This window comes from Dreissena polymorpha, chromosome 10 (genome assembly GCF_020536995.1).
Source record: "Dreissena polymorpha isolate Duluth1 chromosome 10, UMN_Dpol_1.0, whole genome shotgun sequence".
Classification (NCBI taxonomy): domain Eukaryota; kingdom Metazoa; phylum Mollusca; class Bivalvia; order Myida; family Dreissenidae; genus Dreissena; species Dreissena polymorpha.
Window position 1 is genome coordinate 75,342,402 of NC_068364.1, and position 23,127 is coordinate 75,365,528.

The 23,127-nt window shown below is 32.8% G+C and overlaps 1 protein-coding gene across 1 annotated transcript; it reads right to left on the bottom strand.

Annotated features, from left to right (window-relative positions):
- Window positions 1-3,885: 3,885 nt before the first annotated feature.
- Window positions 3,886-7,670, bottom strand: LOC127847097 (uncharacterized). The gene is made up of 3 exons (XM_052378707.1): window positions 7,251-7,670; window positions 5,824-6,842; window positions 3,886-5,066 (listed from the first exon to the last, which is right to left on the bottom strand). Exons 1-3 carry the CDS (start codon window positions 7,583-7,585, stop codon window positions 4,714-4,716), a joined length of 1,707 nt encoding a protein of 568 aa, XP_052234667.1. The 5' UTR covers window positions 7,586-7,670; the 3' UTR covers window positions 3,886-4,713.
- Between the last annotated feature and the right edge of the window lie 15,457 nt (window positions 7,671-23,127).

Here is a 23,127-nt window from a genome sequence, read left to right on the forward strand (position 1 = left end):
CACAATTTCATGGAACAATGAATATATTGGCGCGATGGAACACAATTTATAAATCAAGCTGACAGTATAGTATCATTTTTTAATTATGTGTAATTTAATTCGCATCTCTCCCTTAACTCGTTCAATGACACGTGAACTTATATCAATTATAAAACATCACGTGCATCATTAAATATTTTTTTTTAATTATGAAAACATATATGTTCTACATGGTTTTGTTTAGTTTTTTTTCTCAACCAGAGAGACATTATAAAACATTGTTATATATAAAGCGCTTTACTTTTCTACATTACATAAAGATATATCGATTTGTTTTGTTAAGTGTACGTGCTTGACATATTTATAAAAAGGCAGTGTTTATTTTTGTAATAAAATCGAAAATTGACATTTAATTTGATGCAATCCACATTGTTTAGCGGCCAAGCGCAGTATTCCGCTCTCGGCGGCCGATGGTGTATTGCAATATATACAATGAAAAGCTGGGTTTCTGACATAATTTCAATCGTTTTGTTGACGCGGAAGTGCTTTTTGGTGGCCAAAAATACTATTGTTCCCTTTATTTAAACCTAAATCAGTATTTTTTTACACTTGAAGGTTTGTACAGCGGGGATTTCGGTACCGGCGCGGGTTTATGTGCTTGTTAAGAATTACAGAAATCCCCGCTAAGAGGCAACATATTATCCTGATTTATGCTTTGATTAAACATTGATAACTAAATTGCAAAAGTGTATAGCATATTGTAAATAAGGTAGTACGATATCATTTGTTTCATCAGATTTGTTTGGAAAATACTTTCTGAAGACTTATTATTACTATGTCATGTTATATTTACATATACTTTTGTGTAACCAATGTTTTAAATGTACATTTTACCTTTTTTACATTCGTTTACACATTTTTCACATTAATAAACTATTTAATAATGGAAAAAATATTCTGATAAGAGTGTTTAAATGATTAACACTAATATGATTGTGTACAAATCAACATTAATGCAAAGCCAAAACCCAAACATAATGACATATAGACCCTTTAAGGCGTAATATGGGGGATTGGCGTAAACATGGGTGATTTCGGCTCTGGGCGTACGAATGTAGCAGTACCGAAATCCCCGCTAATTATTTTCCAAAAGAAGTAACCGAATGGGAGATAATACATGTCACTGGTTGCTAATGAAAAAAAAACACTATAATAATTTTGTTGACACTTGAAGGTTTGTACAGCAGGATTTCGGTACCGGCGCGCGTTTAGGTTCTAGTGTAGAATTACCGAAATCCCCACTGAGAGGCAACTTAATGCTGTCAAGAGTGCTTAATAATTAAAATTAATATCATTTTTTTGCACCTTAACATTCATGTGAAGTCAAAAACCATTCATACCGATGACCTATTGACCCTTTAAGGCGTAAATATAGGGATTTCGGTACAAGGCGGGCGAATGTAGAATTACCGAAATCCCCTTTTCATCATCGCACATTAGTGTAACATAAATTTTAACACAATATATGTAGGGAAACTCATATGATTCGCGTAATGTGAAAATGATTATTATGCTATAATTCGACCACGAAACTTGACGTGACTTAATACCGGACATTATGGAATGGAGCTACGCTGGCCGTATTTGACATAAGACCCATTTTCGCATATTATCTTATCAATGCTTATATGAATTTGATTGCTATAATCTAATGCGTATTCGACACGGAATTATTGTCAAGGTTTTTCATTTTGTCAATATTTATCATAGCAGGGGACATTGCTGACATCAATATGGATACTGTTTTCATTTTCTGTCGAGAAATGATATGACTTATTATCAAGATTATTTTATAGTACGGTAGCGTATATTATTATTATTATAATTATTATTATTATATAGCTTTTAGAAACTTATACCTTAAAAAAAATCCCATTGGAAAAAAAATCCCATGGGACAAAAAAATCCCATGGGACAAAAAAATCCCATGGGATTTTTTATTATTTTAAAACACGATTTAACGCGTTGAAATCGCGAGAAATGCTCATCATTTGTTAAAAGGTAGTGTTTCTGAAGGTTACATGAATAAATCTCTAAAAATCAGAAAAAAATCCCATGGGATTTTTTTTTCCCATAAAAAAATGGGATTTTTTTTCTATCAAAGTAAATTGAACGAAAATAAGCACAAATGCTTTAACAATGCTTAAAATCGATAACTAAGCACAAACGAACGTGTTTTATATTTTTGAAAATCCCATGGGATTTTTCTCCAGCTTTTTTTATGGGAGAAAAAATGGGAGAAACCAAAATTCCCATGGGATAATGAAAAATCCCATGGGATATTACAAAAATCCCATGGGAACCCCAACTTTGCAAATAAAGTTCATAGTGAAGAAAACGCATTTAACAAGCAAAAATAACCAATTATTAATCACAAGTTAGACTTTTATCTTATACTTTATCACAAATAAGCAAACCTTCAAGAAAAAGGGTACATAAGTTTGCGAAATTTCGATTTCGCAAAGTTTTTCCGGTGGCCGTTCACAATGGACTTCACCCAAACCATCATCTTACAGTTAAAATATGACTATATTACCTTGACCTTATTGAATATGAACAATTTCCCCATGATGACTTACGTTATACTGTCAAGCACTCGAAAAGTCGAGCGCGCTGTCTTTTGGCAGCTCTTGTTTTTACTGAGTTTTGTAACAACCAGATATATGTTGATGCCTGTTCACTAGAAAAGAAGATGGTTAGATACATGGTTACGAACATCCTATTTTGTATCAAGATGATTGTCCTTAAATGTGTTATTATGTTGCATACTGGCATTTTTGATGGACATACAGTATTTGAACCACCCATTCTTTAGAATTGTTGTGTTCACACATTATTATTTTAAAACATATGAAGCCTCACTCTGAGAAAACTGGACTTAATGCATGTTCGTAAAGGGTCATCTGGGACAACGCTTTCTGCCTAAATTGTATTTTTGCTAGGAAAAGACTTCCTTAAAATGAAAAATACCATAAAAGAGGAAAGTGTAGTCCCTGATTAGACTTTCCAGTCTTCACAGGGTAATCTATGATGACACTACGAACATGCATTAAACCCCCCTTTTCCCATAGCGCAGCTAATATACATGTGTATAATGGGCCATAGTTTCAAATGTTTCAGGTGTTATCAGTGCTGCAGATTGTAGTCCTCATATTGAAGTTATCACACGGGGCCTACGAGCTTAACAGAAAAAAGGAGACCTACTGGGGGCCATTTTTGTATGGCCTCTATTTGAATGGATCACAATGGTAATGCTTTTATATAGAATGCACTGGCATAGTGGATATGGTGCCCATCTAATGACCGGGAGGTAATTGAATCGATACCTTTTTGGGGGGCGTTCTTTCGATCTCGCCCAAAGACATCAATTACTGCTTCTAACAGGTAAACAGACTTGATGGTGTTTCAATAAGCCTAAGGCTTTTGATGCAATCAAGTTAAAATGAATAGGTTTAAACTAATAGTGATGCTTTCTCGTACATTGGCGCTTCTGTTAATGGCAATCATATTTAAATGGGACAAGTTTTGGGAAAACTGGGCTTAATGCAAGTGCAAACTGCACAGGCAAATTAGGGGAATGACACCATCCGCTTTTCTGTTTTTTAAAGGAAGTCCCGAAAACCATGATATAGTGCTAAGTGTCGTCCCAAATTAGCCTGTGTAGACTGCCTAGGCTTATCTGGTATAGAACCTCATGTGCATGCATTCAGCCCATTTTTCCCAGAAGGGTGCCAAAAAAAATTACAATAAAATCATCAGTGTGACACTTGAGCATCACATTTTTTGGTTGTTCAATAATAAAAATAAAATAGCACAATGTTGTTGTGTGCTTTTGCAAACAGCAAGTTGGAATGTTTAAAATGTCTATTATTGGACATACAATTTGAGCTTTAAAATAGTGAAACAGTAAGAAATAACAATATGCTATAATATATATTAGTGAACAGAAGGCAATATAATACTAATTTTTATATATGAGAACACAGCCTTCTAAAAAAAAAAAAATCAAGCAAATCGAAATAAGCACCCTCACAATCGTTTGATTTTGACAGTTACGTGTCAAACTGGTGAAGCTGCCTAACAGTTCTCAACTTGATCAAACGCACTGCATTGCTATAATTTTCATATAAGCCCATGCTGAATTATCTTTTTTATATTCACGTCTCATGGCTGAAAATATTTTCAACATTTCAATTGATATTAATCTCTATCAAACCTAGGTTAGGTTATAAATTACCAAGAAACATGCAGGAAAAAAACTATTTATCATACTTCAAAAACAAAAATAAACAAATTAAAGTTATCTTTGACTACTGACAGCCTATATATAGTTACAGTGTAATTTTGATGTTATGTAAATGACAGTCACTATATTCTGAACTAAAAAAAAAGTGTCTATTGATCAGCAGTTCATGTCAACTTGTAAAGTCCATGAGAAAAACGAAAAACTATTGTTATACATGTAATAATATAATACACTCTATAACAGTTTTAATGTTAACAAAAAATCTTAACATTCTTTGAACTTATTACATTTTTTGTCTCCAAATTAAATGAAACTGCGAAATACACTTACACGTTTTTAGTATCATAACACAATGTTCTTACACACAACACAATCTCATGTCAATTGAAATCGTCTGAATTATAAATCAAGATACATGTTGAAATACGCTACTGCACTTTGAACACCAGGATGCTATTGTTATCTTCAAGTCCCACAATGAGGGAGGCAGTGTATCTGTTGTTGCAAACTGACATGGGTTTCAGCACACCATCCTCCTGTGTAGCAAGAGTAGCCAGCCTCCTTCTGCCCTCACTATCCACTTGTAGGATAGTGCTGGACCCCAATCCACTGACCAGCACCTGGCCTGCAGGTGTCACGTGTACACCACGTGGAGATTGTAGTGCAGGTTCAATGAATGTGGCCAGGACTGAACCATCCCTGGCCAGGGTAAGAAGCTTGTGCTGGGAGCTGTTTGTGATGTACAACCTGTCCCCTGTGGGACTCACAGCACACCTATTTACTGCCAAACAAAGTGACATCAATATTATGAATTATATGAATAGTGGTAACAAAACTCATTTAAACTGTATTGATAATGTGTTGTTTAATACCAGAGACAACACATTATTAAGATATGCATGCAATCCAGTAATAATAAATATGTATGTGTGGCAGGAAGTTCTGTTCCAGTGTATTGTGTCTCTCAATGTTTAACATGTTTGTGTGTGACTTGTGTTAGAATTAGAATAAGACTAGTTATTTTTTTACTGAAATTGATCTAGTATCCAATTTCTTAATCAGTTACAAAAGTCAGTTGCTGAAATTATAAATTCATTCTTATTACCTGAATATTTTTTTTCAAAAACTAAACAACACAGGTTACAAACAGATATTGAGAAGAACTCTGTATCTACTATGAAATCAATTTAACAACATACATTAATTTTCCTGGATTTTTGTGGTGTCCATTCGACCTTAAGATAAAATGTTCAACATAGTTAAGTCTCATATCAGACATTATAAAAATAATATAGAACCAATAAATATGCCCTAGTTTACCAATCCATGAAATTGTATGTAAATGAAGTTAAATAAATTAACTACATAGCATAGGCATGAAGTTTCTAAATCAACTAACATGAAATTGTATTCTAAACTACGACTGAAATAATAAACTTATGGTTCATTATAAATATAAAATATAAATATATGTATCATATAAATCTATTTTGTAACATATGCCTAATAATACCAGATCAAATAACTATAATTCTTACCTGTATAACTATCTGTATTATCCTCATACATCTTGCAGACAAGTTTCCCATTCATTGTATACTTGTACAGTGCAGTATCAGCAGTAACATACAGATATCCATGGTGGAAGGCAATACCTCTATATAAATGTGGTAACTGAAGTTTACTTCCTGTCACCAGCTGCCTGTTGTTGACTGTGATGAACTGGATCTCATGTATGTTCTTATGAGTAGCATTCAGAGTCACAGCCACCTCACTTGGTGCGATCAGGCACATATCCGATGCCCAGGCAGTCGCACTCCAGTGACTCACCACCTGGTACTCCTGGTCAAGAAGCTTCACTTTATTATTGTTGCTGTCTATAACCAAGACCTCTTTGTCTGGGAGTACACAGATGGCTATGATACTGCATACCTTTGAATCACTTGATATTTTCACATTGTGTACAAACTTCCCCTGCACAGTGATTATCTTGTTTGGATTATCTTGCAACTTCAATGTCTTGGTACTGTGTTCAATCTTTCCAAGACCTGAAAGTTTAGACAAGTACTGTGCAATATCACTGTTAGGCTGGAATGTTATTGAAACTTTAACCTGAAGAGAGTTCTCCTGCAGAAAAGTTTCAGACTGTTCTATTTTGTCCTTGCATTTCCTGGTAGCTATAAAGGAAAGTTCCTGCTTGCTTTTGTCACTAATGTCATGTATGGCGTCTCGAAGTCGTTTTAATTCATCCATAAACCTGTTGCATTTGTCAACATCGCTTTTGGATGAGGCTTGCAGTTTGGTCAGAGTTTCTTTCATTTCCTTTAGTGTCTTCTGTTCAATTGTGTCTAAGGCTGCATTTATTTCTCTGCGAGTTTCCTGTATCGTGTGTAACTGCTCATCATATGAACTTTGCACATACTGAATGCTAGCGTCTTGGTTGTCTTGAAGTCTCTTCATTTTTTTCAGAATTCTTTGGATAGAAAATGACAGTTGTTGAAGGTCTGTAGACTGATTTTTTACGATGTCGGATATTAGAGTTACCTTTTGGCAGTGTCTGAAAGAAAATTGAAAAGAACACTGAAAATTGTATAAAATACTAAAATCCTTTGTTTTTGAAATCTTTGTAATGTGAATATTTTGGTTAAATCATAATGAAATAGTTAATATATTAGAGTCCAGCTAAAGGTAAACATGGTATTTATTCATTTATTTAAATCTAAAACCTACATATTTATTTCATCAGATATTTTATTGGAGTTTAAATCATTGACCAAAATCCAAAGATAGTTTAAAAATGAATGTGAGTGAACAAATAAATGGTTTCTTTAAATCACAAATCTTTCGTTGGTACTATAAAATTGATATTTCTTGGGTAATACCGGTTGATTTTCTTGCAATTAAGTTTGAAAACTCTACATTTGTTTCTTAATATTGCTTTTTTTCAATAAGCGTAAAAATATACCTGTGATTAAGGAAAGCACAATTTTTGCAGCACAGCTCACTGTGTTCGTCACAAAATATTTCCGTGATTTGATCTCTATGAATATCACATTTCAAAAGAAAATCTTCCACCTTCTTTGCCAATGGCCATTTCTTCATATCTCCCCTTCCATAGGGTGCATGTTTTGTAAACAACTGGCTGTGCATGCCAATACATGTTCCGCAGTAAAATTTAACACAAGATTCACAGTAGAAATCAGCAATTTCATCCAGTTTCTTGTCTTCGCAGGTCACACATAAGAAGTCTGGGAGAATGTCAGATCCCTTATCAATGGTTGATTGTGAAAAGGTTGCCATTGTACTGTACTGTCAGATAGATTAAATAGCTGAACAAATCAAACCCATCTAACCACGGTAACAGTCCTATACAAGAAACACCAAACCTACCACTGTGAAACAAAGATAAAACTCAAGTTGATTTAAAGGTAAAAACTTCCGATAAACAAACTCTGTACACTGTCACGTGAACTGTAGGGTAAGATTAAAGCAAAATAAAAAGGCCGGTTATAGTAAAGTAGATAACATGGGTATAAACAGGAAGAATTTGTAACCGTTGATCACCTGCGTGCAAATGTAGGACTTTAATCTTGATTTAAAGAATGAACTTGTCATGAAAAATAAAGCATTTACATATCAATTTATTGAATAAATAACAACTTAGGAAAAATAACACTGTCCTTGTTATGCCCGAAATATTCCGCCGTGTGCTGCTTTGTCATAGGAAATCGCTAGTTTGGTTTAATGATTATTTAATGTAACAGATACCACTTACAGTTTTCAAGATTGGTCCAGGTCAAAGTTTGAATATAGCAAATGGCAATAACTATATGCTCTTGATCAAAGACCTAGGTCACTCACCTGGGACTGGAAGCTGAAGTGTTTATGAAGCTTCACTTTAACCATTTTGAGATAAAACAAACTGACCCGTCAAATGGTGGCCAGGTTTTTTAACTCACGTATATAATTTTCAAATTGGTCCAAGATATCATAAAGATATCATAAAGACAAATGTTTCGAGCAATTTTCATGAGAACTTTACAAAAATGCGACTTACAGAGTGCTCACAAGGTTTCACTATAGCCATATATTGACATTTTTTCACAAAGTGAGCTCGGAATTGGGGGAAAATTGCATCATTTTTAGAAATTCTCTTTTGGAAAAGGACTTTTCTCCTGGGATTAGGGCCCTTGCTAAAAAAGAAAACAAGCCCTGTTATAAATATTTTGTGTTACTGTTAATTGCCTAGTGTCTGAAAATAATTAATGTGAATGGCATTCTAGTTATGTATTAGTTTTTATTGTTTTGTGCAATAAAAGATCTTCTTAATAAACTTATTACTTTTTCTCTATACAGTTATGACCTTGGATTAAATAATGCTTCATCAACCGTAAGTTACCACATTTATAGCGTAGTTTTTTTTCAAATCCATATTTCAAATTATTACGTTTATACACAAATATAAAGAGCAAATAAAGTAAAAAGTAAAATTATAGGGCATTAGTGAGTCAGACTTGACAAAAGCTGAGCCTGCATACACTTATTGCATTGGAACGAACCAAAGGAATTTAATCAAAATTGAATCCAGAGCCTTTTTTTCTATTTGTAACAGATTCTAATTTTCGGCGTCTTCCGAATTAAGAATTTTTTCCCAATAGTAAGTTATACCTCTTATAAATGTGAAAGTGTTAAAAATCACTTTAAGAAAATAATTTCTGCATATTGCATTCAAATGTTTAATGAGAACACCCTCGCCCAGATAGGACGTTTTTGAACTTTAAAACGGATTAACATTTAGTGTATTTCCCTTTCCAGCTTTTTAATTTGAAAGTTTAACCTCAGTAAATATAATATTGAAAACACTTTTCTTCTCAACAACAAAACAAATCCCAATTTGGTAAAAACCAAGCACAAAGGAAATTTTCTCCATTACCAAAATAGTGAGAGAACACACTTCACTATGAAAATGCATACAAAATGAAGTTAATTACGCTTTGATTAACAATTATCCTCACTCTCGTAAAACAGGGCTTAAGGAATGTATGAATCTTACCAGATTAGCTTGTGAAGTCCCTAAGGCAAATCAGAGACGACACTTTCAGCTTTAATGGTTTTATTTCTTTTAAAGAAATTCTCGTTTCAGCTCAGACATCCAGTTTAGGCAAGAAAGTGTAGTCCCTGATTACTGTATAAGTGGTAAAGTTAGCGAAGTTGAAATTTTTGCGAATTTCGCGAACGCAAATAATTCGCTAAATTTTCTGCCAGCCAAAATTGCGCCGCAATTAAGGTAGACATTAGCGATGACACCGGGTAAAGATAAATACTGTTGACCATCATTGGAAGAAATTTACTCTTGACACCGGTTAAAAATAAAAAATAAAAAACTTTGTGATCGATTTAAACTAATTGTGATTATAAGTTGTTGGAGAAATATATATAAACAAATTTATAAAAAAAAATATTTATGATTTTGTTTGATTAACTATCAAGCTTCGGTACGAAAACATGCTTTCACAACTTATCGCGTTATAACAATAGGATTATTGCTATCGGAGAAAATGCCTTGCTAATAGTTACATGTATTTCCCATTTTAGCGATCGCAACACTCATTATAATGGAGGTGTTAACAACAAACTTGCATGTCGCAATGGTCTTATACATTCTTGTAATGCAAGTGAACAAGTACTAGCAAACAGCAATTGTTGGCAAAGTAAAAGACAGAACAAACAATGCTGAAATCATTTTATTTCACAAGATAAGAGCGATCACAAATCATTAAAACAGTTTACATAGAACAAGATGTGTCCTAAACATAAACAAATAGATTTCACAACACTAACAATGTAAAATGTAGTCAGTTATATTTCGCCAATCAAACGATCGAGTAAACTAATGATCGTGTATGTAACCAGCAATAAATTGCAATTTGTACAACTTGAAATATTTTTATGCCATTTTAATATGGTCGATTCGCTAACAATTACACACGCTAAATGTCTGTTATTTTGAATTCGCTAACTTTTCGACACGCACACATATTCACTTATACAGTAGTCTGTGCGGACTTCTCAGGCTTATCTGGCAGACCACTTTCTGCACATGTATTGAGCCTCATTTGCCAATGGTCCACATAAATTTCAGGTCCTTGTGGCACTTTATATCGACTTAGAATGGAAAAAGGGCATCGTTACATAAGGCGTCCTCTGTATCTACTGGATGATTGCAAACATTGTTTATTATTGAATATGTAAGTAGTCCAACATTGCTTACGTAAACCAATTCTACCTACGCCTGATGGAAAAGGTAAGTAGTCCAACATCATTTGCATATTCTCATTCTACCTACTCCTGATTAAAAGGTAATCAGTCCAACATTGCTAACATCATCCCTTTCTACCTACGCTTGATTGAAAAGATAAGTAGTCCAACATCACTTACGTCATCCCTTTCTATCTACTTTTAATTGAAAAGTTAAGTAGTCCAATATTGTTTACGTCATCCAATTATATATACCATTGGTTAGAAAGGTAAGTAGTTCAACATTGCTTACGTCATTCCATTCTACCTACGCCTGATAGAAAAGGTTAGTAGTCCAACATTGCTTACATCATCCTATTCTATATATGCTTGATTGAAAAGGTAAGTAGTCCAACATTGCTTATATAATCCCATTCTACCTACGCTTGATTGAAAGGTAAGTAGTCCAAAATTGCTTATATCATCCCGTTCTTCCTACGCTTGATTGAAAAGGTAAGTAGTCCAACATCACTTACGACATCCCTTTCTACCTACGTTTGATTGAAAAGGTACGTAGTCCGAAATTGCTTACGTCATCTGATTCTACCTACGCCTGATTGAAAAGGTAAGCGGTCAAACATTACTTTCGTCATCCACGCCTTATTGAATGTGTAAGTAGTCCAACATCACTTACGTCATCCCATATGACCTATGCTTGATTGAAAAGGTAAGTAGTCCAACATCGCTAACATCATCCCATTCTACCTACGTCTCATTAAAAAGGTATGTAGTTTAACATCGCTTACATCATACCATTCTACTTACGCCGTATTGAAAAGGTACAAAGTCCAACAGTGCTCACATCATCCTATTCTTTCTAGGCTAAATTGAGACCAACATCACTTATATTATCTTAAATGGAAACAGTGCTATACTTGAATAATGAGAACAATCACGTTTTGGATCAGGTCTGTTGCTTTGTAGTCCATTGTACTGCTTTTTGTTAAGGGCCAGACCAACTTTGCAAAATTTCAATAATTAGTTTTACAAGTAATGTCAGTTCTCAGTCGTTTAACGGCTCTTAAGTACTGAGTGATTTTATATGTATGTATAAAACACTCATACTTAAGAGAGCACTAATTTAGATTGAACTCGACTAGGTAAATACCAAAACATAACAACGTTTATAACTATCCTCTTAAAAAGGTTTAAGTAAATATTGACAAGTATCTTCTGTTTATTTGTACCTTGATAAATCTTTTATTCCACATTATGTGTGGGCTTTTTTGCCGTGTTTATTGATGCTTCAAGTGTCTTAAGAAAATATTTGCAAGGTTTGTTTAATGTTCCAAGAGTGTCTCAAATACTTTAAAAGAGTTTACTTAAACCATTGATTTATTGGATCTTTGTAATTTAACAGGAAAATGCGATTAATCAGACATGTCACAAGTTGTAAAATGTTATTTATATCATATCAAAGTGTTTGTCATCGACACTTCTCATTTTCAAGGTTACAATATTCGTGAAAACTAGAAAACTGGATGTCAGAATGACGCCTTTTGTCTCACTTATTAAACTTCATACATGTATTATTATAAAACAGCACATGGATATTTCCCCATAATCAAGGAAGAAATGAGTTATTAAACTACTCAATTAAGTGCAGAGCCGTATGTTATAAAAATAGTTGAAGGAAATTTGATGAAATTTTCTGTAAAATGCAAGTTGTTTTATAGCAATGTTGTAACAAACAAATCATGTCAGCCTTAGTTGGCACAAATCTTCTATGTACTATCTTAGACTACACAATTGTGATAAATTGTGATCATGATTGAAGAACCAAGCCCTTTATAAATCAAATGGTCTTCGTGCCCAATCACAGCTTCGCCAAAGATGGCACTGCATTAAAATGACGTATCTGTCTGATGTATTTGCAAATTTGTATCGATATAACACTGTGTGCGGTTGGATGTCTTGATGTCATATTAAGTCTGATTTATTAAATGTGGCCTTATCTTGTCATAGCTTGCTTAAGTTACCATTGTGTGTTATTTATAAAACTTTATCGTGTAAAGAGTGTTTTTATCTGCCAATCTCAACTACTTGCAAGGTAAACTTCTTTAAGGTCACCAGCACAAATATCTAGGAATCAGGCAAAACAAATACTGTTAAATTTTTAGACTGGGCCGCATTTTTTATATATAGCCTGTTTCGAATTTCGATCACTGGCAGAAAAAAGTATGACACTGACCGTTTAAAGCTTGGCTATTCACCAAACAGTTTCAGCTAAACTACTCACCTACATGTCGGCTTTGTTGTCAATGTCTATGTAATTCTCAGGTTAAGATTACTTTACAAAATATGTATTTTACTAGTTCTACTACAAGAATTAAATAAAAACTTCACACATATGGTCAATGCCACTGTGTGAGGTGACATACCAAGTTCCATAATTCCGACCTGCAATATAGCAGAATGATGCCCTCTATGTCGCCCAACAGGCCTGGATCCAAAATGTGTCTCTGAAAAACAATACCTTGTTCGAGAACGATTTCCAAGAGTCCAAATATAATTGGCATATATAATTGCTAGTTTTCGTTATACCAAACTGTCCACTGACTCTTAAGAAACTGGATAAGCAAAATATTCAATGAAGCCTATACTGCACTGTGTAGGTAAATGTATGCATTAATGTATGTAGCAGTCCTAAAAATTACGTTTGAAATAAATTTTACATTTATTGTTATCCTACATAGCCCTGAAATGTTGTTTTGTTTACCAAATGTCTATGCATCAATAAGAAAATGCATTAGCATAACATATCTTAAAAGTAACTTGAAAAAAAAACGGAATTAGTTTTTCTTTCGGTGTAAAGCGAAAAAATGACCATCATGTGTAAAGTCTCGTGAAAATATTACATTTCTTACTTTACTGAGAAAATATTTTACAAAATTACTAAAAAAAGTAACACATATCATTTATGTTATGTATGTGACAAATACAAAGTATTTACAGTTTTTGTTTTTGTTTAAATTTCGGTCCGTTAGGGGGACCCATTCCCAATGGAAAAAAGTATTTATTTTTCCGAAATGGCACCCAAACATTTCCAATTGAAGATTTAAAAAAATTAGTCTAAACAAGTCAAATCATCTCCAAATCTAGCACTATAGATTGAAAATAAGAACATATTTTTGAAAGCACTTTTATTATAAATTTTAAAGTATTTGTAAGCATGAAATCTACACCATTAATTTCCCGATTTTAGGCGAAAGTACGCGATATTTCTCAATCCAATGGGACCTTGCCCCTTCCCAAAATGTAAATAAACCACACTGATTTAAGTATTCCTCATATATTTATCCTCACAAAATACCTAGAAGGGCAGTGGTATGTGATAAACAATAGAAAGTGATTTGCTACTGGACGAGGGCAAATTGTGATAAAGGTAACGAGTAGATCCTAAATATTTGATTGTTTTCATTTACCTGGTTGGCGTTTTTGCCGATCTTCAATCGACTTTGATCCTATTTGTAAAAGCTCCATTGCAAAGAAGGCGTACGGCCTAATGAAATGATATGGAGTCTGTTCAGATTTTATACTGTTTGCTTTTCAGTAACTCACATTTTTTGGTGCATCTATAATTAAAACGAAAGAGCTTTTCTTAGAGCTTTGATTTTACAGCTTAGATATAAATGATTTAAATTTATTGTTATGTTTTTTATTTCTACTTAATCAATTTGATTTTCATAAGATATGTGTTATTTTGAGAAGACATATTCCTGTTATTCTCATATATTTTAATACTATACTAAATTTTTGTATATATTTCCCATGATAATATTTATGCCTTTGTTTTCTCTTTTTTAGCTCGACTATTATATATGAAATATATATAGTGGAGCTATCCTACTAACCCCGGCGTCGGCGTTCCCGTTTCCGTGAGCGTTGGAATGTTAAAGTTTGCGTACCACCCCAAATAGTTCCTATGTCCCTTGACATATTGCTTTTATATTTTGCATACTTCTTTACCAACATGACCCCAATCTATGAACAGGAGCAGACAACTGTAACAACCATTTTGTAAGAAAAGTGGCATTTTTTTCCACTTAAAATATGCATATTATTGATAAATCTATGTTAAAGTTTGCGTACCACCTAATTTTTTTTTTCTATGTACCTTGTCATATTACTTTTAGTTTTTGCATACGTGTTTACCAACATGACCACAATCTATTAACAATAGCAGTCAACTGTATCAAGCATTTTGTAAGAATAATGTTCCCTTTTTATACGGAGAAAATTAAAATTTTGTTAAGTTTTGTGTGTAAGTTCACTTTATTCCTAAACTATCAAAGCTATTACTTTCATACTTTCAACATTTACTAACTATCGTATGAAGACTGTACAGGGCAAGTTGCAAAACTCTGGTTGGCATTTTAACGGAATTATGGCCCTTTTTTGTCTTAGTAACTTTGAATATTTTGTAATTTTTTTTGTTTAGATCCACTTTACTTATTGAGTATCAAGACTAATATGGCTTTCAAACTTCAAAAACTTTCTTACTATCATGAGGGTACTGTACCTGACAAGTTAAATTTGACCTTGACCTTTGAATTACCTTGACTCTCAAGGTCAAATTAATAAATTTTAATTAAATTGCCTTAACGTTTTTATTTAGGATCAGATTTGATTAATACTTTGACATAAAAATACTTACCTGACATGCCACAATGGACTTACCCAAACCATGCCCCATGCCCACTCCAGAATCCACCTCCAAACAATTTTTTTCCCTTTTTTTTAATTTTGAAAGAGCATCTTATAAATGACTATCACCCCCTCGCATTATACCCCACTCTCCACCCCAAATCCCCACCGAAAAAGATTTTTTTCTTTGAAACTTGGTAAAAACAATCCACAAATATTTATTTACTTTATTTTTGAAGGATCGTCCAACCATCCCACCTAAGCTATTGCTATCAAACTTGAAATAAAAGCTTATTAGTTTGTTTTATGTCTTTACAAATGTTAAAGAGATTGTGGAATTTAACCTGAACTCAAAATCGTCTATAAAGTACAACTTCTTTAAAACATAAGAGATCAATATGTTTCATTTATGGTCCTCTTCCTCTTAGAATATGACTATATTACCTTGACCTTATTGAATATGAAAAAAAAATCCATGATGGCCTACATTATGCTGTCAAGCACTCGAATAGACGAGCGCGCTGTCCTCTGACAGCTCTTGTTTCTGAACAGACTCCATTACCACGACGATTTAAATGGTAACACACACACACACACACACACACACACACACACACACACACACACACACACACACACACACACACACACACACACACACACACACACACACACACACACACACACACACACACACACACACACACACACACACACACACACACACACACACACACACACACACACACACACACACACACACACACACACACACACACACACACACACACACACACACACACACACACACACACACACACACACACACACACACACACACACACACACACACACACACACACACACACACACACACACACACACACACACACACACACACACACACACACACACACACACACACACACACACACACACACACACACACACACACACACACACACACACACACACACACACACACACACACACACACACACACAGTACGTTAGTTGATCGACTCTTTTTTAATTTTGGAATATAAATCTACATCACATGGAAACCAGGATATGTACACTTGTAATGCTATATATTAGGTAGAAAACGACTTTCGCTATACAGTGATTTTTTTTTTTCTTCAAAGAGTCATCATCCATTGAACGGTGTCATATATACGTGTTTTTTTTTTCAGATCACTACCTACATTTATACGATGTTGACAGAACCGTATTTAATCATCATCCCTTAACATAATATTTGTATTTTGTTTGTACATATAACATTTTGTGTTGTTTTCTTTTAATCTATGTATGTCTGTTTAGAAGAAAAATCTTCTTACATATGATAATGTTTAGCAAAACACAATGTTTTTCTTTATGAAATAGCTATTTTTGTAACTTGGATGGTGAATTGTTGTGTACAGTGTACTTATCTGACCTTTATTTCTATTTCACTAAAATATCTTTTGAAGAAGAGACAAAAACACTGTCTTTATAATTTAATGCCACCTATTTTTGTCAATGAATGATATAAATATTGCGTCGTTGAACTGTCGCGGTCTATATGGGAGCAAAAACGAAAGGATAAAAAAAAGAAAGAAAAGGACTAGCATATTCATGTTTGCTATAAAATTATTATTATTATTATTACTATAAGCTACCATATAATCTACGGTGTTATACATATATACTTTTTGTATCTCAGATCACTAATTCAATTAGTTTGTGTATTTCCAGTGTAAGGAAATGCGCTGTTTATGTCTCTATTGGAGACCAGTCGTTTATTATTGTTATAATCTCATATTTATGATTATTTTTTTTACTCCTTCTTTTTTATGGAATATTCATCCTTTTGTATCCCTTATTTTTGTTTTCTAATTTTGTTTGTTTGTGTAGACATCTTACTTCTTATAATAGAAACCAACTGGACACGTTTTCAAATAGAAACTAACTGGACAAGCACACATACATTATCATTTACATCACCCTTTTTTAAATGATCAAGCTATGTACTTTAAATGTAAAAGGGCTAAACAGCAAAGATAAACGCATAAAAATCTTCAAATGGTTAGACGAAAAAAAATATAATGTATGCTTATTACAAGAAAGTCACTTGACACACACTTTAGCGCAAACCTTAAAAAATGAATGGGACGGGGATATCTACCTCAGTGGACAATGTACTAATAAACAAGGCATTGCCTTTCTGATAAAAAGTAACATAGGGATCACAGTTGATAACCTTAACGAAATAATAATTGGCAGACTAGCAAGTATAGATATCAAAATACATGAAACAGAACTTACATTAATCAACGTTTACGGTCCCAACATAGATGATTCCGCATTTTACGAAACATTACAATCCTTAATAATTAGTAACCAAGATAAAAATATTATAATCGGCGGTGATTTCAATACTGTCCTGAACCCATTATTAGATAAAAAGAACGGAAACATTTATACTCATCCTAAAAATAGAAACATTTTAAATAACATAATTGAAAACTACAATATGATAGATATCTGGCGTACAGTATACCCAAACGAAAGCAAATTCACCTGGCACTCAAACACAAAACCAACAATATTTTGTAGATTAGACTATTTTTTAATATCTGAATCTCTTTGCAACATTATTGACACATGTAACATAAAACCAGGATTTATGACTGACCACTCTATAGTTGAACTTAAACTGCACAATATACAACCTGAAAGAGGCCCAGGATACTTTAAAATTAACAACAGCATCTTATTGGATACACAATATCAAACACAAATAAAACGGGAAATATTAAATACAGTTCAAAATAATAAAGATGCAAACCCAAACACCTTATGGGAAGTAATTAAAGGAAATATACGTAACACAACAATTAGATACACATCATTTAAACGTAAAGAAACACACAAACTTGAAACTGAAACCATCAAAACCATTGAAACACTTGAAAAACAATTGCATCAAACAAACACAAAGGATACCACCGACATTGAAAATGAAATAACATTAAAAAAACAAATATTAGACGGAATTTATCATACACATCTCAATGGAATAATACTAAGAGCGCGTGCACAGCATGTTGAACACAATGAAAAAAATACAAAATACTTCGCAAACATTGAAAAACGTAGAAGTGAACAAAAAACTGTACACAAAATAGTAGTCAATGGCAAAGATATAACAAACATGACTCAAATACTAGAAGAACAACGTTTATTTTTCGAAACACTCTATAAACGAAAAAATGTTGAAAATAACACCCTTTTTAAAAATACACATCACGCTTTAAACCAAGAGGAAAAACAACTGTGCGACGGATTACTTAATGAATATGAATGTGGATTAGCCCTAAAAGATATGCAAAATAACAAAAGCCCAGGATCTGATGGCATCACAATCGAATTTTATAAAATATTCTGGAATGATATAAAAACACATCTAATTAATTCACTTAACTATTCATTTAACAACGAAAACTTAACTACGCTACAAAAACAAGGTATTATATCACTCATTCCAAAACCTGGAAAAAACTTAGAATCCTTATCAAACTGGCGCCCGATTAGTTTACTAAATAATGATTATAAAATTGCAACTAAAAGTATAGCAAACAGAATAAAAAAAATATTACCATCAATCATTTCAAAATCTCAATCTGGTTTCATAAAAGGACGTTACATTGGTGAAAACGTTCGTCTTATCCAAGAATGCATAAACTATTTTAACAATTCAAACAATCCTGGTCTTATATTCTTTGCAGATTTTGAAAAAGCATTCGATTCACTCGATCATTCATTTATGTTCTCTTGCTTAGAAAATATGAACTTTGGTGAAAGTCTCATTCAATGGGTTAAACTATTCTATACCGATATTAACAGTATAATCATTAACAATGGCTTCTTTTCAAATAGTTTTAACATCGAACGAGGGGTTCGACAAGGATGTCCACTCTCATCATCGCTATTCATTATTTGCATCGAGTATCTATCACATCACATCCAATCAAATAAACACATAAAAGGCATATCACTAGATCCTGATGAAGATATCAAACAGTCCCTATTTGCTGACGATGCAACTTATTTCTTAAACGACAATTACGATTCTTTCCATAACCTAATAGAGTCACTAACCATCTACGGAATGACATCGGGTCTTAAACTAAACAAAAGTAAATGTACTGTGCTACGAGTAGGTAAATTAAAACAAAGTAATGTCGTATATAAAAAAGAAATGAAATTTAATTGGACATCCGATGAAGCCACAACGTTAGGAATTACTTTCACAAATAATGAAAAGGATACAGTTCTTAAAAACATACTACCTAAATTACAGAATTTCAAAAACTGCTTAAAATCATGGCATCACCGTAAACTTACACTAATCGGAAAAAACACAGTATTGAAAACATTTGCACTTCCTAAACTAATTTATGTATTAACAGTTCTCCCAAACCCACCAAATGATGTTATTAACGATATAAAATCAGCAATATTTAATTTCATATGGGACGGTAAGCCTGATAAAATAAAACGAACTCAGTTAATTCAATCTGTAGAAAATGGAGGTATTCAATTAACGAACATTGACTCATTCTTGAATGCAATCAAATGCAGCTGGGTTAAAAGATACCTAGATAATACCAATACGAGTAATTGGAAATTATTCTACCAGAAAATCCTAAAACAATATGGTGACTCCTTACTCTTTGAATGTAACATCAGCAATACTATCTTACATGAAATTGCAAACAAAAACATATTTCTGTCTGATGTTCTATCAGCATGGAGTGATGTCACTCATAACCTAGAAACCAAAACCAGCAGTAAAACTATTTTATGGAACAATAAAGACATAACTTCAAACAATAAGACGTTTTTCTATAAAGATTGGTTTGAACGAAGCATTAAATATGTCGACCAATTATATGACGACAGAATCAAGGATTTCTACTCTTTTGATGATATATGCTACATATACGGAATACCTTCAAATAATTTTCTGAAGTACTACACACTAATCAAAAGCATACCCATGCATATTAAATCTGAAATCAATACAAATAATACACCATGTACTCAAACAACATTCGTAGAAAACATACTTGGAAGAAAAAACAAACCGAATAAAATATTTTACACACTGCAAATTAAAAAACCTACAGAAAACTCCAAAACCCAAAATAAATGGCAAGCCCTTTTCGGAGAACATGAACTTAATTGGAAACACATATTTACCATGCCATATAAAGCAACTATTGAAAGCACACTGAGAAATTTTCAATATAAATACATTCATAGAATAATAGCTACAAATAAATATCTCTTTAAATGTAAATTATCTAACTCAAATCTGTGTGACTTCTGCGGTGAAAACATCGAAACTATAGAACATCTTTTTTGGGAGTGCAAACACATCCAGCCTATTTGGAATCAATTAGTATCTTTTCTTTAACAACAGCAACTAAACGTTAAACTATCTTTCTTAAATGTAAGTTTCGGAATTTACTCATTGAACTCAATAGACTGTAATAATATTGTGAATTTTATTCTTATATTGATGAAATATTTTATCTTTAACATGAAGTACAAAAAACAAGTACCAAATTTTAATTGTTTTGTCAATAGTCTTAAACTAAAAATCCAGATTGAGAAAGAAATAGCCCTCAGTAATGACACATTACAAATCTTTGAACAAAAATGGAATCGGATTAAATTCTTATAATGTTTGTCCACTTATATACATTTCACTCTAATGTTAGTTTATATTTCTAAAATATTTTTGTATATAATTTTTTCCATCTTATAAGATCATTGTGAATATACAACAAAACACACAAGTCCAGTATGCTTTCTTCCGACTTTATACAACTCATCATTTTTCATAACTATTCTTCTGTTGTTTTTTTTTTTCTCTTTAAAAAAAATATATATTAGCATATCTTGTATAACATGTCTAAACTTAATTGCTTTGTACAACCACTATGTTGTATGATAATATACATGTATACATTGTATGAATTATATTGAATAAAAAAAAAAAAAAAAATCTTTGATTTTCAAAATGCTGTGTAGATTCTTATGGATATAAAATACGGATATAGCAAAAATAATGATCGGCCATTTGAAGGTAACCCAAATGGGGTTGTATGTTGTCTTAATTACGAGACACTGAATCGTGAATAACATGTCGATTTTCTTAGACAAATATATGAAATATGGTTTATAAACAGCAATGTTTATACTCCCTGATCAATCCAATAAAGACACTGAAAAGTACTGTAACATTATTACAATGACTTTAATAGTACAATAATAATTAATTGTCAATAGTTAGGTCACAGATTTGATTCTCAATGTGGTTGCGTTCTTTAGATCTCCCTCATAGACACCAAGTACTGGTTCTAGTCTCAGGAAACGGACTCGGGAGCGTTTCAAACAAGCCTTAGGCTTTCTATGCAATCTAGCTAAGTTAATTAGTTTAAACTAAATAAGCTGTTTAACGACAGTGACCTTGGCGTATTAGTAGTGTTAATGTATGCAGTTTTGCTAACATGCAATACCTTCTTGGACGGTCCAATTTTGAAGCACACAAAAAAACAGAATATTCTCCTGGTATGTTTTATCGAGCTGTATATAATATTATTTGCCATGTCATGCTTTATATGAAAAAGAAAACATTTTCAGTATGAAAATCATACCGAAGATCCGGAGTGGTTATCAAAATTGCGCAAACCATTTGAAATATGTTCATGTTTTTATGGATGGATTTTTTGAGTGGTGCAATAAATATTAAACAGTGCAATAAAAATGTAAAGCTTTTATTATGGAGCTCAGGCGTTTAGTAGCCAAGTGGACGCCACGCATATAATTTAAGTAACAAAACCGCATAAAGAAGACACGTTTTAAATATCCAAATTCGATAGCACATTTCAGCTGAATTTCGATTGAGGTATTAAAGGGTATTCATCACCTAAATGGATAGCTTAAGTGTTTGGTAATAAAAATGTGGATGGAAAAAGAACAAATAAGCATTTCTTTAATGCTTTTTTATAATGGACTAATTCATGAAACATTCTATAATAAGTACCATTTCCTTAAATCTTGTAGGAAATATTTCCTTGGTATGCAAATGCCTTAGAGAAGCAGCAATTTATTGATTAATACGGTCTTTGTTTAGACTGGAAGGACTTTAAAAGCCATCATAGAGCACTGAAACTATGCGAATCTGAAGTTGGTGATAAATGACTTGGGAAATAAATCCTACGATTTAAAATCTTTTACAAACTCTAAAGGCAGTTGGATTTCAGAAGTTAACTATGAATACCATGCATATAATGACTCTGATTGTTTGCCAATAATGTTATAATAATGTATAAAAAATTATTCGTTATTTAAATGTACTACATGGGATGTTATGGTATATTGCAACTTAATAGCAAAATATCTGAAGAAATCTGCAGCTATGGCACCACAAGGACAAGATGTTTTGTATTTGCATTGTAACACTGGTTTACCAAATATGATGAAATTATGTCTGTGTTGTTGACATTGGCCCTTTCCTGCTGGCACGATCGTGTAGTTATTGTTCATTTTGAAAATAATCGCCTTGCTCTGATTAAAGATGTATGATAAACAATGTTTTCGCACGGCATATCTGTTACAGGATTTTACATGTACTATAGTTTGACGAAAAATTGGTCGCGTTTTATTGCAAAAAATGAGAGTAGTAATTTAAATTTGACATAACACCTAAGTATCCAGTTTATGTTATTTGCATTTTAATGACATGTTCGAGTTACCTTGTCGTTAAATCCGTTAGTTTCATTGTAAATGATATTCATTTTTATACGCGTGTTTGCGTTCATCTAGTGACACCCAGTTTTTTGG

What these genes read in the sequence shown, in the direction of transcription:
- LOC127847097 (XM_052378707.1), bottom strand. Translation starts at nt 7,585, where the DNA reads ATGGCAACCTTTTCACAATCAACCATTGATAAGGGATCTGACATTCTC. An exon ending in TGTGCTTTCCTTAATCACAG is followed by an intron (nt 6,843 to 7,250) that starts GTATATTTTTAC and finishes ATTTTCTTTCAG; the next exon opens with ACACTGCCAAAAGGTAACTC. An exon ending in TAATACAGATAGTTATACAG is followed by an intron (nt 5,067 to 5,823) that starts GTAAGAATTATA and finishes TTTGTTTGGCAG; the next exon opens with TAAATAGGTGTGCTGTGAGT.